General features: G+C 38.8%; 1 protein-coding gene across 4 annotated transcripts in view; it reads left to right on the top strand.

Moving 5' to 3' along the window:
- Positions 1-17,172, top strand: part of ZNF521 (zinc finger protein 521) — a 307,015-nt gene that overhangs the window by 25,845 nt on the left and 263,998 nt on the right. For all 4 annotated transcript variants that reach the window (XM_053571797.1, XM_053571798.1, XM_053571796.1 and 1 more), the window contains one exon: positions 13,160-13,339. Coding sequence is in view for 3 of the 4 variants with exons in the window: in XM_053571798.1 (XP_053427773.1) it covers positions 13,160-13,339 (180 nt within the window). In the remaining variant the exon portion in view is untranslated. The remainder of the gene's footprint in view (positions 1-13,159; positions 13,340-17,172) is intronic.

The following is a 17,172-nucleotide window of genomic DNA, read 5'->3' as shown; positions in this document are numbered from 1 at the left end:
AGTAGGGAGTACTGCAGGGAGGCACCCAGGAATAGTCTTCCCATCACTGGTGACATCTGAGTAGAACGGCCACCTTTGGGAGGTTGAGTAGATGCTCAAAGGTCTTTTCTCTCTATGCTTTTGTTTGAAGATCAGAAATTTTGCTTGGATTGTAGGAAAAAGGGTGTGGTGGTTGTGCCTGCATGACTGGCTTTGGGCTGATGAGACCTGGGTCAAGTAATACCTGTTTTCTTTCATTCGAAGTATGTTGCTCTTTGATACAGTTTTTCCTCAGTGCTGTGGAAGGTGGACACATCTGTTGGGGATGAGTTGTCCCAAAGACTGGGGTACATCGATGCCATCCATCTATGGAGGGGACTGAGCATGGCCCGTGACCATCCAGGCACAGACTTTGGTTTTTAGAAATAGTTTGGTTAGTGTGGCACCTGTGGCTCAGTGAGTAGGGCACCAGCCCCATATACCGAGAGTGGCGGGTTCAAACCCAGCCCCAGCTGAACTGCAACCAAAAAATAGCCGGGCATTGTGGCGAGCGCCTGTAGTCCCAGCTGCTTGGGAGGCTGAGGCAGGAGAATTGCGAAAGCCCAAGAGCTGGAGGTTGCTGTGAGTCCTGTGACATCATGGCACTCTACTGAGGGTGGTAAAGTGAGACTCTGTCTCTACAAAAATAGTAATAATAATAAAAAATTAAAAAAAAAGAAAGAAATAGTTTGGTTAAGTGCAAAGTTCAAAATTGTTGGATTTTTAAAAATTATAAGCATCTGTAGTAGGATCAACTGGATCCATTTCCTCCACCTCCTCTTTCTTTCTTCCTCCTGCTCCTCCTCCTTCCAGTGTTTATTTTTGGTGGTGTGGCTTTTCTTGTTCTGTTTATCAGGCTGAAGGAGGCTTAGACATTTAGGGTTTTATGTATTTTTAAATTTATTAGCCCAACTAGGGTAAGACAAAATGAATTTCTCCCCCCCCCCAATTATACATAAATTTTCTTGTAGTTTGTAATAACTCATAACTTCTGTTATTATTTTAGACTGTGTGTTGCTCTGTTGCCTGGGCTAGAGTGCAGTGGTGTCATCAGAGCTCCACTGTAACCTCTAACTCCTGGGCTCAAGTGATCCTCCTGCCTCAGCCTCCCAAGTGGCTAGGGGTACATGCACAGGCTACCACACCCTCTGGCTAATATTTTATATTTTTAGTAGAGATGGGGTCTCACTCTTGCTCAAGCTGGTCTCAAACTCCTGACCTCAGCAATCCTGCCTCAGCCTCCCTGAGTGCTAGACTTACAGATGTGAGCCACTGCACCCAGTCTCTTATTATTCTTCTAAGAAAAGAAAGTGAACCCCATCCCTTCTGGCTCACTTTCTGAGAGCATGTTCCTTCCCCATATATATTTACTGAAATTTTTGTATAATACGTATTTCTGCTTATTAAACTAAATGGTAAAAAAAGCAAAACAAATAAATACGATTGTTTATTTATCAGTCATTTCCCTCTATGATTTAGTTGATTTTATTTCATGCATATTTGGAAATTAACTGATATTAAATCATCATTTGAAAATATGTGCACAGTATATACTATAAAAATATTTAATATATGGTCACATTACCTTGACAAGTCAGAATTGAGACAACGTAAGTGGGAACATATTTCCACAAATGACTATTAATTTATAGTTACTATGATAATGGCTTATGCGTTCACTTTTAGTTCTATCTGGGTAGCTCTGTAAATTGTGTATTGATTATGCTAACGGGACCAGTGTATTACTTGTCTGCAGATACATGCAGATTGAATTTGCATTTGGTAAAGTTGTCATTCCATGGGAAAAGCTTTTTTATAATCTGTGTTGAAACTGAAGAAAGACGTTCAACTCAGATAGAAACTTCAGTAATTATTTTTGTGTCCTGAAACTGGTATGTGCAGTCAAAAAATTTAATAATAATAAAAAGATACTCTTTTATTTCCTTTGTTTCCAATTCCTTAAGGAATATGTGCAGAAATGGTACTAAATCTATAATGATCTATTTTTATAGTTTATTTTTGGTGGTGTGGCTTTTCTTGTTCTGTGTATCAGGCTGAAGGAACCTTAGACATTTAGGGTTGTATGTATTTTTAAATTTATTAGCCCAACTAGAGAAAGAAAAAATGAATTTCTTTCCCCCCAATTACACATAAATTTTCTTGTAGTTTGTAATAGCTCATACTCATAAATCACACCCTCACTTTTTGCTCTGATCTTTCATTATAAAAATGTGTACCTTATTTTATAGAATTTTTATTTTTTTAATTCCATTTTTGCTGAGTCATCATGTTGCCAAAGCGGTGGTTTGGGGACCCCTTTCTTATCTTCCTAATTGGGATCACTTTTTACAAATGAGGCCTTTCTACTTGTGTGTTAGCGAGGAAAGAAAAAATATGTATATTTTTCACTTGTTTTCAAATAATTTTCCACTTTAATGGCAGTTTGCTCCCTGATTTATTTGAAAGTAATTTGGTGCTGCTGGAAGGGAAGAAGAAAAATAAAGGAGGGGGGTTTCCGTGTTCCTTGGTGATATGAATGTGTTTAGTGGGTTATTAAATGCCCCAAATGTTGGGTTTAATTGACAGCCTTTAGACAAATATACCTTTGTCCTTGTTTTTCAAACATATCGGTGTTGTTAAGAAGAGGAATTTCCTAAATTAAAAGAAAAAAGGTAAAGTTAATAGCAAAGAGAATTGAGTGATTGATATATTGGGCTGTGTTTTTTTTGTGAATGAGATTGGAGTTCATCTTCTCAAAATGTGAAGGCGAGTATTACTATACTGCAGCAAGACTGTTTCTTGTTCAAAACACTTTCTTTTCCTTAAGCTAATGTCTCAGTAATTATTGAAACAGTAACTTTAAGGCTGAGGCAGGAGAATCGCTGAAGCCCAAGAGCTAGAGGTTGCTGTGAGTCCTGTGACATCATGGCATTCTACTCAAGGCGGTAAAGTCAGACTTGGTCTCTACAAAAAAAAAAAAAAAAAAAAAATACAATTCAGAAATATTGTTGCAATTTGGCGCTGAAGAAATAAGAACAGTTGGTCGGAGCCTTAGAAAGTATGATGTGTCTGGGCAGCGCCTGTGGCTCAGTGAGTAGGGCGCTGGCCCCATATGCCGAGGGTGGCGGGTTCAAGCCCAGCCCCGGCCAAACTGCAACAAAAAAATAGCCGGGCGTTGTGGCGGGCGCCTGTGGTCCCAGCTGCTCGGGAGGCTGAGGCAAGAGAATCGCGTAAGCCCAAGAGTTAGAGGTTGCTGTGAGCAGTGTGACGCCACGGCACTCTACCAGAGGGCGGTACAGTGAGACTCTGTCTCTACAAAAAAAAAAAAAAAAAAAAAAAAGAAAGTATGATGTGTCAAATGCAAAGGCGTCTTGCCCCTGGTATCCTCAGCTGGGGTGAGGTGATGCTTCCTATCTGTGCTACAGTGTATGAGGCTTTAGGTTTCTTTGGTCAAGAGGAAATAACTCAGCTCTTTCCTAAACATCCAAATGTCAAAATCCTAGATTCAAAAATAAAGTTTGTTTATTATTATAGTTGCCCCGTCTGTAAAGCATTTTTCCATATACCTGGATATTATGTGCTAAAGACGATACAGCAATGCTTTAAAATAATTTGTTTCCTTCAGAGTATATTTTTAGCCGTTTTAAAATTATTTTGCTATAGAGAAATTAGTACTTGAATAGGTGGTTGTTAACAATATTTGTATGTAATAGTTTTCTCATATAAAATGGAAGAAAGGGGGTGGCGCATGTGGCTCAGTGGGTAGGGCACTGGCCCCATATACCAAGGGTGGTGGGTTCAAACCCGGCCCTAGCCAAACTGCAACAAAAAAAATAGCCGGGTGTTGTGGTGGGCGCCTGTAGTTCCAGGTACTTGGGAGGCTGAGGCAAGAGAATCCCCTAAGCCCAGGAGTTGGAAGCTGCTGTGAGCTGTGTGACACCATGGCACTACAGCACTCTACTGAGGGCAATAAAGTGAGACTCTGTCTCTACAAAAAAAAAAAAAAAAAAAAAAACGGAAGAGGGCGGCACCTGTGGCTCAGTGAAGTTAGTAGGGTGCCGGCCCCATATACAGAGGGTGGCAGGTTCAAACCCGGCCATGGCCAACTTCCAACAACAACACCAACAAAAAATAGCGAGGCGTTGTGGCAGGTGCCTGTAGTCCCAGTTACTTGGGAGGCTGAGGCAAGAGAATCACCTAAGCCCAAGAGCTGGGGGTTGCTGTGAGCTGTGATCCATGACACTCTACCAAGGGAGACAAAGTGAGACTCTGTCTCTAATAACAAAAAAAAAAAAAAAAAAAATTAAAAATGGAAGAAAGGATCCTACAGGATCAGTTGAAAATTGAGCATGGGAATATAGAAGTCGGTTGTGTTTGTTTCTGCAGGAGGTTAGAGACTATATGAGATTCAAATGTGTCAGTGTTGAATTTGAAGGTGTGAGGGTGATTGGAAGAATGAAGTGTCTCAAATCTGGCAAGAAGAAAGGCTTATGTCAAAAGCCAGAAGTCAAACCAAATAGATTGGCACCTGTAGCTCAGTGGCTGGGGTGCCAGCCACATACACCAGAGCTGGCAGGTTTGAATCCAGCCCAGGCCTGCCAAGCAACAATGACAACTACAACCAAAAAATAGCCAGGTGTTGTGGTGGGCTCCTGTAGTCCCAGCTACTTGGGAAGCTGAGGCAAGGCAAGAGAATCGCTTAGGCCCAAGAGTTTGAGGATGCTGTGAGCTGTGATACTACGGCACTCTACCAAGGGTGACATAGTGAGACTTTGTCTCAAAAATAAAAAAAGAGTCAAACCAAATAGCAATGAGAAAACAACAAAAAGACATTTATTTTACTATAAGTCCTTCATCTAGAAAATATTTGGCAGGGTAGCCTTTTCTTAATGAGTTAGGGGAATCTGAGCTTGTCTACCCACACGAGTCTGCTCTCATTCATTTGTCCTACCGACTTGTCATTCTTTGTGGTTTTCTTACCCTATTTTTGTTTACAGAAAGGCTATATGCACCTTTTAAAATGACCATTTAAATAAATTTGTTTGGGTTTATATTATTGAAAGGAGTAATCTAGTGTTTTTGTCTAGTGAAAAGGATCGTGGATTTTAAGTAGAATCATGTTAACTTACTTAAATTAATGGTTAATGACATTTTAAAAGAAGGAATAGAAAGGAGATATCAGAACCTATGCCTGCTTTTGTTTTAAGTTAAATTTTCCATGAGTTCTTTTTTGGCTTTGTATGTGATTGAAGTAAGGCTGAAGTCAATGGAGACTTACCAAAAATCTTAAGTCCTGAGAAGTGTCGCTGGGGCCCCTGCAGACTTCCTGTACTGTTATAAAGTCAGCTGCTATAGCATTTCTGTTCTGTCTTTGTCTAGTTCTGGCAGTTATTTGTCCCCATTTAGGGAAGTGGGAATATTGATTAAACAAAAAACAAAAACAAAGCAAACCCGGGTGTGAAAATCAATGTAGATGGCATTGACTTAATTGCCTTTTTTTTTTTTTTCCTAAAGTTTTTGGCTGGGACTGGGTTTGAACCTGCCACGTCTGGCGTACGGGGCTGGCTCCCTACTCTGTTGAGCCACAGGTGCCGCCCGGCATTAATTTAGTTGTTCTCTCTACTTCTTTGCTGGTTTATGCTGTAGCCTCCAGACTGGTTCCCTACCTCCAGCTCCGATCTTTGTCCAACCCATCATTCTCTTAGTTATCAAAGGAGCATCTTTCTAAAATGTAAGTCAGATCAGACGGTCCCCTGCTTAAAATCAATTAGTGACTTCTCCTCATGCTGAGGTTGAACCTCTTGCTCATGGTAGTTCCTTTGTGATCTAGCCCTTTCCCCCCAAGTCTTTGCCACTGTTCCCCTTTCTTTCCACTCTATCTAGAGCCCCTCATGTGAACAATGTACGACCATTTGCACTTCCTCAAAGGCACCGTGGTGTCCTCTGTATCTGTGGCTCTAGCCCTGTTTCCTCTGATCAGAGAGCCATGTTGTGCTTGTCCTCAAGACCGGCTCGCCTTCAAAACTTGGCCCCAGGTGCTCTTCTTTGGGTGGAATTCCCCTGCCCTGATTTAGATGTTCCTCGGTTTGAGTACGTATCCCTCCATCTGCAGTCATGAATTTACTCATCTGTCTCTCTCGCTGCTCTACTGTTTGCTAGGCCTTCTCATGAAATGACATACATGGAAAAATGATTACGTTCCAAGTGGCAAACCAAGCTGCTCGAGGCCAGGGAAAACAGACTTGCAGTTTCTGGTGTACCCAAGCAATACCTGGCCAGGTGGAGGACTGAAAGGCTCCAGAACCTGCTTTTGACCCACCAGTTGGAAAACTGCAGTGGATCACAAGTTCCTTAGGGCAGAACCAGATAGTGGTAGATTTTATGCCTCCAGGACCTTAGCCAAATGCCTGTTAACCACGGAGGTGCTCAGTAAATGTTTGTTTAGTGAAGTTGTGACAAGGCAGCCAGAGTAATTCATGGGGAGGTTAAATGACTTTAAGGTGGGACCTTGTTTATAACTACACTTTATATGAAAGTTGGAATGCTGCAGTTGCTTTCTTTTATGGCATCTTTTGCTAAATTTCATAAAGGAGGGACTAAGTAGGAGAAAGACATTTGGGAATTTTAGTAGGATTTTCTGATTGGAAGAAGAGAAACTTCTTTGGTTCCAAAGGGTGCAAGAGTGCGTGTGTGTTCTAACCTCTCTTAAGGCTAATTTCTTCCTACACAGCATCCTCCTACGAGGGATTTCATTGTAGATAGAGGGGTAATAAATTCATATTTGGCATGTTCTCCTTGATAACAGTACATCTGTGATATTTCTCTTTAGTTTTCAAGGACCGCGATAGACCAGTAGAACAGTCAAGCAAAACCACGGAAATTCTAAACTACAACGCCGTGACTTTGTTTAACATAGACATCTGTCTGAGAAGATGTTACTGACAAAGGAAAGAATAAATAAATGGATGAAAGGGTTTTTTTTCTCTCTTTTTTTTCTGTAAAAATATTTAATAACTTTCAGAGATAGAGTAGTTAGAAAATAAACTTTGCAAAAAAAGTAGAAAGAGCACATTCTCATCCTTGACCCCAGGAGCTCTTGGACCTTTTGGTGCAGAACCAGGTCTCCATGCAGGGCCAGCCGTTCCTCTCCTGCCAAACTGAGGCTGTACCAGTACCTGGGTACCTGGGATGCTCTACTTGCTTTGGCCACCCCACTGGTTGCTTTTGTTTTTGTTTTATTTTGTTTGTTTGTTTACCTTTTGTTGACAGTAAGGGAACAAATGAGGCCGCAGACCAGCAGGCAAGTCGGGGCAGACGGCTGCACAACCTGGGAGTGCAGCTCCCTTCATTAGAGCCTGCTTGCCAGTTTGTAATAGTGTGCAATTTATTTTTCCTAAATCTGTTCTCATCTTATGGGATTTCAAGTTAGAAAGCATATCTAGAGCCCAGAAATCACAAAATAATGATTCCACCCTTTGGTTTTTGAAAAACTAGGAAGGCTTTCCACTTCGTGTTAACTCTTTGTAGACTGAAGGTAACTTTTCCTCTGCTCTTCAAAAAGCATAAAGAGAAATCAGTGAATATGACTTGAATACACTTGCAGAGGAGGAGCGCTTTCAGACATGGTGTGCTTTGAACAGACAGAGCCCAGTGTTCTTTTTAGAGACTAGTTGTTCGTATACATGTGAACTTTAAATATAATATTAGATAATTATCATTTGGCATAAGATGGCTTTTTAGCTAAGATGCATCATTTATGGGGATTGGGGGAGAATTGGATGTATAATGTATTTGTGTAAATTATTGGTTTATTTATTTAGCATAGAGTTCCTGAATACAAGATACTGGCTTATAATATATATATTTTTTTATTTTCAAAAAATGTCCTTGGAAGAAAGAACTTAGGCAGCTTTGTGAAGTAACAAACCCCCTCTATATTTTACTAAGCTTACTTGTAAACTAATTTACTTGCAAAGTAGTATTGGGACCACTTTTCCTTGATTTTTCTTTAAAGAGTTTTAGGTTATTAAAATCCTGGAGGTCATGATCATTATAGTGAAGCCAAGACTTTTTTTTTAGGCAGTATGCATTTTTTGAGTTGGTATTTTTTTGAGTTGGATTTTTTGAATTCACTTGGCACGGTGTTGGTTGATTTAAGATGGAGTGATTCATGCCATGGTTGTTTAATTTGGTGAAAAGCTGGCTAGGACCAGAGAACGAACTGTTAGGAAATTGTCCAGTTTTATGTTTGCGTGTGTGCGTAAGTGGAGTATTTTGGGTTCATTCATCTCTTGCCAATCTTAGTTTTTAAGTAATCTTCTTGGCATTCATATTTATATCATCCGCAGACTCTTGTGTTTCTGTCAGTCTCATAAAAACTGACTCTGGTTTTTAAGGTAGAACTTCATACTTGGAATTAACCAGGAAAAGCCTCATTTATATCTCTTGTAAGAGGGACGGAGGACCTGCACTGTGTACTCACTGCCAGGAGTTTTTATAGTAATACTTTGTATCTAGGCTCTGGCTCTTACCATTAAATGTGCTTTTTATAGAGTACCAAGTTATAAATGTAGTGCAGCTGCGGCATATTAATCTTACTGCAGAGATTTAATGAGGCAGTTGTTTTGCGATGGACACTATTGGGAGGAGAGAGCTACAGAGTTTTACTTTACCACTGAGCTGCAGAAATGTTCCTTGCCTGGTAATAATTATAACCACATGATCTCTTAGTTTTTCTTTCTTTTGCCAGTGCTTTTCCATGCAAAAGTGGCTTGGAAGGAGGTCTACTTCTAGGCAGTGAAATGGATTGGAAATTGGGCTGTTTTCTCAGTAGTTTGACATTTTAGCTTTGATCAGGCCTGGGATTCTTGTTGCACAGAGAGAAGTATGTCAGATGAGTTTCAAGAACACAGATAGTCTTCGCCAGTCCACTGAGATGGCTTTTAGATATTCACTACTTTTACTTGACTTTTATATAGGTTATAAAAAGTAAATGTGGTGAAACCTCATTTTTACATGGACAGAATAGAATTTCTACTGCTTGGCCTTAAACTGATCCCACACTTTAAATTAATTGAAGTCCATGGGTTTATTGCCTCCAACACTTTTGAGCCAGTGCAATTTTTCATTTTCCCCACAGTTGTAATTTTATTAAACCAAGTTATAGCAATAACAATTCTTATGAGGAGGAGGATGAGGAGAAGGAAAGAACCACCTGCCAGAGAACATAATAAGGGGAAAGTCATGTTTCTTTTAAATTCCAATTTATAAGTAATGTTAACAGAATAGGAAACAGAAAGCCACCCCTTATTTTTGTAATAATAACTGTATCTGTGTTCTAAAATTCAGCATTCTATCCAGATCAGAAAACTATAAATCCAGTGCTCCATCACACCCTTTTGAGGGGATGAGCTGGAAAGTTGGCTGAGCAAGTGAGGTCATTTGTGATGGAGGCAACATATTTGAGCACCATCAATTAGGACAGGGTAGGGAGGTTGGGGTCTGTAGCTACTATATGGTTCGAAGTTGCAGTGTGGGAGGAGGTATATTAAAATATTGCCCTTTAGGTGGGTTTATATGATAGCATAACAATGGACTTGGAAGAATAATTGTTCTTGATGCAGTGGTGCTGGGGGCAGGGCAGTACTTAGAGGCCTGGACCTTGCGTTTATAACCCCTTAGGTTGAAGTCAGAGGTTTGAATGGCTAACAGAGTAATACAATTATTTTTTATGATTGGTTCTCAAAGGACTTTATAAAAACTACATCACTAAGGCCATGTGTAATTATTGAAGTGTAGCCACCTGTGGGAAAGAAATGGTTGACAATGTAAGCTTTCTAGAGTCTTCCTACAGCAATCGGCATGAGGAACAGAATTCCCTAAAACAAATAAACACATCTTTTGAATGGGCAAAGAAGAATTTTTCATGAAAGTGGAGGTTGGAAAAATCTTACAAGGGGAGAGACTGAGATTGAGATTCCAGTACTCATTACACCAAGGCATCATAGGCTATAATCGAACTCACCTCCCAGAGGGTCCCTCTTAAGTGTTGACCTAAAAACAAATTCGCCAGTTGGCTGGAGCATGCATCCTGAAGTTGCAGCAGAAGTGAATAAGCTTGACTGACTTCAGTCCCTGAAGGCTTCTATCTGTAAATGCAGAAGTGGAAGCAAAAACATTTTTTATTAGTCTTAAAATGACCCTCATTTTAATAATCAGCCACAGTCAGGGGCATGGACTTTTAAGAGCTAAAGCATCATGTTTGTGTATTTGTTTGGTATTTTTTAATACTGACTTCATGTAAAGTGTTCATATTCTTGAATACTAAGGAAGGTGAGTTTTTGTCATTTTTCTCTGTATAGTACAGAGAGTTTTCTTATTTAAAAACAAACAGATCTGCAAACTTGATGTGTAGCATTTAAATAATCACATTGAAATTCAGACTTAACACCCACATTTCCCTGAGTGCCATCAGGTTTTTGAGAAACTGGAAACTCATGCTAAACAACTCAGAGTATTCCGTGTAGACACGCTGCCTCCTAGCCAAGTGTTTAAAGGGGTGGGGTAAGTTTGCCATACTTGGGACAATTCTTTATTTTCCTGAATTTCTCTCTATTTTGGCAATGTTTTACTACTTGGTTTTAGTTTTCTGGAGATCTTTGCAACATCACGCATGTGTTGTATTAGTAGCTCTAGATGAGATATTTGAAAGCAGTGAACCCAAGTGCAGTGGATCAGATATTGTCACCTTTGGGAAATGTAGGCATATAGGTACTTTTCACGTAAGCTGAAGAACTTTTGTAGGTACTCTATTTTTTCTTCCTCCCCTCCTCACCATCGCTAAATAATATTTACTAAGCCCTTACCTGGACATAGTGCTGTGGTAAAACAAATGCAAAAGATCCTATGATTACTCCCTCAGGAACGAGCTATCTACACCTCAGTGTATTGAAATGGGCACTGGGTAGAGTCTTGGGATAATAACTCTCCAGATGGCAAATAAATCCAAATTACCAGGTTATTTAAACACTATCTTCATTTCTGAAAAACCTGACATACAAAACTACATGCTCTTTGAGAGGGGAACTACTTTTTTGTGAAGCCAAGAGATTATTGTAGACTTTTGATACAGTTGATTTTGACATGCATGAATCATGTGAAGGTTGATGATATAGTTAAGTGTATTGCAGATGCAAAGAAAGGCTTTGGAACAATGGCCAGACAAGAAAGGGAGCAGGGACTTGTGGAAGTAGGGTTCATAGAAGTGTGTTGCGTGCAAGGGAGCAGAAAGCACTTCCATATAGCAGGATAGTGATATGATGGCATTGATGGACTTTCTGAGAAATAGTTGGTTAATTTTGATTCTACGCATTCTTGTTTGTAGCATTTCAAATAGCAAATGAAATATTGAAAATACTAACTAGCTGGGGTGCAGTGATATGCGTCTGTAGTTTCAGCTGCTTGGGAGGTTGAATGAATGAGGCAGGAAGGTTGCTTGAGGTCGGGAGTTTGAAACTACAGCGCCCTGGGATCACATCTGTGACTAGTCACTCTGCACTCCAGCCTGGGCACCCTAGCGAGATTCCATCTCTACAAAATAAAACTAAAGTGTACTAAATATATTTATATTTAAATTATCAGGTGTTTTGTGGTCTTTAAAATTAATATGCAATCCTATAAAATGTGACTACAAATAATGCATTACCTAATTCTTAGGTATCTTGATATAGCACTTTTTTTAACCATTTCTTTTCTTTCCTTTTTAATATTTATTTATTAAAAATATTTATAGGTTCAGGTGATCCTCTTGCCTCAGCCTCCCCAGTAGGTGGGACTAAGCCTCCCCAGTAGGTGGTGGTAGGTGCCTACCACAGTGCCCAGCTAGTTTTTTTTATTTTAGCAGAGAGGGGGTCTTCTGAGCTCAGGATGGTCTCGAACTCCTGAGCTCAGGCAGTCCATCCGCCTCAGCCTCCCAGAGTGCTAGGATTACAGGTGTGAGCCACCAAGCCTGGCCATTTTTGAAACTATTTCATTGACTAGTCAAGGTCTTATGGAAAATGTAAGTCTCTAGTTTTATTTTACTGGTTTTTGAGACATAGTTTATTTCTGACTTTGATGGAGTTTTTGCTGTCACCTTTGTGATAGCAAATTAATGACCCATAAATTCAGTCACTGACTGTAGTCTTCTATTATCTTAATTACCCCCCACCCCACTTCCTTTCTCTCTCCCTTTCCAATGGCACCAGGGTGTTTGGGGTTACTTCTTTAAAATGTGTCAAAAGATAGAATAAATAATCAAAAAATATTTGTTGAACTCTAATTAGAGGCATTCTGTGTGTTTGGTGCTTCAATTCCTCATGCTGTTTGTGTATAATGTTTAGGTTTAAAATAGAACTATTTTTAGTTTTCTTGATGTTCAGCTTTTCAACATTGATAATGTCAACTCAATTTGTGGACTTGATTATAATTTAAAATTGCTCTTTTTATATTTTACTTCACTTTTTTTGGATACTTCTAAAAACAAGAGATATAAATTTACACTTGAGTTTGCCTTATGAAGAGCATTTTGCTGTGTGGTAGACTTTATTTTGCTATCGCTGTCTAACAAATAATGGCGTAACTGTGTGTTTTGACCAAATTTATAAGTAAAGGTCAATTTTGTGCCTATGGTAATTAGCTTAACTTACTCTAGACTTTGACTAATTCTGGTAATTTTCCATGAAAGAGTATATTTAGCAGAAAAGGAGTTCTTTCTTAAACACAGTGGGCTTTTTTTCTTCCCCTTTGCATTGGAGACTGTTTAATTTTACAGTGATATATCTCTCTCTTTTAAGCAACAACTCCTAAAAGGCTATGAAAAAAATAGCAAAGTTAACCTTAAGGGTTGGTTGAGTTATTTGAAAGGAGAGGTAGGAAAAGGGGTCTGTGGAAAGGAAAAGGAAGAAGTTCTTTAGTAATCACAAACTGAGAAATTTTAGTGAAGACTCAGTTTTGATTCTTTTGTAATAAAATCTGCAATGAAACCCTCCTATTGCAGCTTTGAGGAAAACTGTGTTTCTGTTTTTGGTAGCAAGAAGATGAAACGTTGCTTTCAAAGAGCCTGTCTTTAAACCCCATACTTACGGTGTTGATTTTCTTTCAGACCCCAGCTGTAAACTTGAAGACAAGACTGAAGATGGAGAGACGATAGATTGTAAGAAGAGGCCGGAAGACGGGGAGGAGTTGGAAGACGAAGCTGTGCACAGCTGTGACAGCTGCCTCCAGGTGTTTGAATCACTGAGCGATATCACAGAACACAAGATTAATCAATGTCAACTGACAGGTAAACAATACTTATCACTTTTTGTCTCCTCATACTGTTCTAGTTCGGATTCTTTCAGTTTGTTCTTAGGCGTGTTTTTTGCTTCCAAGTACTTTCTTCCTATACTTGAATACCTGGGTAAGACTGGCGGTACTTCTGGTTGTTTGGGGCCTCCGTGTCATACCCCTCCTAGATTTTGAATTGAACTTAGATTTTAATAGCTAATGGGGCACATTTTCTTCCTTCCTTTCTTTTCCTTTATTACAATGATGAACCTAACCTATTGGATGTCTAAATCAAAGTAAAAAGATACTCTTTTGCATATGTTTTCAAACACATTTGGCATGCCTGCACTTGTTTTAGCTTCAATATCATCTCCTCAAGGAAACATCCCCTGATCCCTCTCTGCCTCAGTTAGGCACCCTTTTTATGCTCTCACAAAGTCTGATACTTATTCTGGAAAACCACAGTTCTCGCTGGATATTATGTTCACTTTCCCGTTTGTCAGACTGAAAGCTCCTAGATGGCTGAAACTGTATCTTATTCCGACTTGCATCATCTGAGCCTCGCCCTGTGCCTGATGCACACCACGGAACTCACTGAGGCTGGCAAACTATTCTGCCATGTAGTTTGTTGAGAGAATCGGGTATAAAATAACACGAAATACAGTATGTTCAATGAAATGGCTGAATACAACTGAAACTCAGGACCGAGCATGGTGTCGCATGCCAGTAACCCTAACACTGTGGGAGGCTGAGGCAGGAGGATCTCTTTAGGTCAGGAGTTTAAGGCCAGCCTGGGCAAGAGCAAGACCTCATCTCTAGTAAAAATAGAAAAATTAGCCAGGCGTTGTGGCAGGTGTCTGTAGTCCCAGATACTTGGGATCCTGAGGCAGGAGGATCGCTTGAACCTGGGAGTTTGAGGTTGCTGTCAGCTTGGCTAATGCCCCCACGGTAGTCTGGGCAACAGAGGGAGACTGTCTCAAACAAACAAACAAAACCCGATACTCAGTTTACCAAGTATCTACCCTCCTTAAAAATGTAAGAATGCACAAATGGACCTTGGTGGGGCATTTTAAATGTTTTTTGTTTCATATACATGTCATTTTTCTTTTACTACTTGAAGATGACACTGCTCCTGTGCCTGCCTATTTGGGGGTCTTCATCATTTTCCTAGCACAGATCTCCCTTTAGTCAGCTATGTATAGGAAATGTGTTTACTGGACAAGTAGCTCTCCAATTGTTTTCCACAGAATATTTATATTTTTGTAAGATTTTAGTGTGCGTTCCATTTTAACAAAGATTTCTGACAGATTATTGTGGAGTGTTATATTAAATCCATTAAATAGCTCCCCTTATCTTCAAGAAGGGATTATAGTGAGCAAGTTATTAGGCCATAGAATGGTCTTTCTTTCTTTTTTTTTTTTTAAATCTCAATATCATTTCCTGGAATGTAAGTTTGATATTGACATTGCCTATAATTGCTTAAATGTTGGCCATACACATATTTTTTGCTTTTATATTTTTATATGCCTTTGAAGGACAACTTTTTGATACAATTCCCATCTTGTAGAAAAATTATAAAATAATACAAAGAACTCCCACGTATCATTTTCCTGATTCACCAATTGCTTTGCCCATTTACTTTTTCATTCTCTCTGTCTCTCTCTCCTTTAACATTTCTTTCTTAATCATTTGAAAGAAGTTAGAGACATCACACCCCTATAAAGAGATCCTGTGTATTTCCAAAGAATATATACAGTAAGTCGTATAGGATAGTTATTGAAATCAAGAAAGCTAACTAAGAGATACTATTATCAAATTCACAATCTATATTTAAATTTTAACCCTTGTCCTAATTATGTCCTTTGTAGCTATTTTTCCCCCCTCAGCTGGGATTCAGGATCATGAATAACATGTAACTGGCCTTTTTGAAGAGTCTCTGCCAGTTGCTTTACAGAATGCCTATCAGTTTGGGTTTGGGTGTTGTCCCCTTCTGATTAAATTCAGGTTATTTGCCTGTGGTAGGAACAGCAAAGAAGTGTCCTTGCGCCCTGTCAGCACGTGGGGTCAGGAAGTCCATGGTATTAGTTTGTTCAGTGTCGGAGATGTAAGGTCAAATACTTGTTTAAGGTGGGGTCTGTTGACCTTATCCAGTATCAAGTTACCATTTTTTTTCCCCCTCTGTATATAGTAAGTGATTTGTGGGAAGATACTTTGCTACTATGTAAATATCTTCATTGTCATAAAACCTTTACCCTCTGTTTTTGTGTCCATTGTAAGTCTGTAATTTTAGTATTTATTAGTTGGTCTGCTGCAGTTGTCTTTCTTATTTGTTTGTTCATTTGTACATTCCTATAACTACTGACTGTTGGATTTTTATTTTATTCTGTGGGTCATAATCTATTACTGTCATTATTTTGATGCCCACAGTGCTGTAGATTTAGACAATGGGAGTCCCTTTAACCTGAATCCTCTGTTTAATATGCCTGCATCCTTATTAGAGGACTTGGTACTTAGTTTCTGGTGCAAGTAGATGTTCCAGGGTCATCATGTTCTTTTCTTGCCCTACTCCTTCTTTTCTTTATTTTATTTTTTTTTAAGAAGCCCTGGTTCTTTTAAGAGGACAATAGTATTTAGAAACCAAGATATAGTTCCCGTGTGTGCTCAATGTCTACTTTATAGTAGACAGAACTAGGAAATGTCTATACATACTTAATATGATACATGTAAGACACATAACAGTTCATAAAATTGACATGTATGTATGTATTTTTCTTTGTCTAAGAAAAACTATGTGTTCTTATTGATACCTCTAATTCAGTCTAAGATTTCAGGTACATCCTAGTCTTTTTTCCTTTCTGTATTTGTTAGTGCCTTTTTAACAGAAAGAAACCTGGCTTCCTTCATATACATTAAATAATTTTGAAATTGTTCCCTCATGCCATCATATAAGCAAACCAACTAATTAGATTTTAATATTTGTTTATAATTATGAATGGTATAATTTTTAATATAACATTTACATGCAATGAAATTCATAAATCATAAATATATAATGAATTTTGACAAAATGCAAACACATGAATGTTAACACATTCTTCCTAAGATGTAGATAATGTCTTGCATCCCAGAAAGTTCCCTCTCCTGTCTTTCTGATCAGGAATGCTCCATCAGAAGGAACTGATTTTTAAGTTTTTAACCATACATTCATTTTGCCTGTTATAGAACTTCTTATAAATGGAATCTACAGTCTGCACTGTTTTTTGTGTGGCCAGCTTCTTTTTTTCAACATTATGTCTGTGAGGCTGATTCATGTTGTTGTTCATGTCGTTTGTGTATTCTTTTTTTTTATCAGTGTATCATATTCCATTGTATGAATATATCATAATTTGTTCTCCAGTCTCCTGTTGGTGAACATTTGGGTTATTTGTAGTTTGGGGCTATTATGAATAATGTTGTGGTGAACCTTCCTATGTAGATCTTTCTGTGGACTTACAGTTTATTTTTCTTGGGTTATAAATGCAGGAATGGAGTTGCTGAGTCATTGGGGACAGGGAGTATAGTGTAGGATAGGTTTATCTGTATGCGTAACTTCTGAACCTTTTCCCAAAAAGTACCATTTTATGCTCCCACCATCAATGTACGAGAGTTCTGGTTGTTGTACATGCGTGCTAACATTTGTGTTATTAGTCTTTTTTAATTTTGGCATTCTATTGGGTATAGAGTAGTATTCTTTGTGGATTTATTTACATTTTCTAGTTCATATACTTAATTGACTTCATTTAGTGCATATTTTCCTCATAATGTATAATTTTGGGGAAATCCTATTAAATGCAGATAATTAGAAAGATC

The sequence above is a fragment of the Nycticebus coucang genome, chromosome 19, assembly GCF_027406575.1.
Source record: "Nycticebus coucang isolate mNycCou1 chromosome 19, mNycCou1.pri, whole genome shotgun sequence".
NCBI classification, from domain to species: Eukaryota; Metazoa; Chordata; class Mammalia; order Primates; family Lorisidae; genus Nycticebus; species Nycticebus coucang.
Note: the sequence above shows the minus strand (reverse complement) of the source record. Positions and strands in the feature narration are given on the sequence as shown.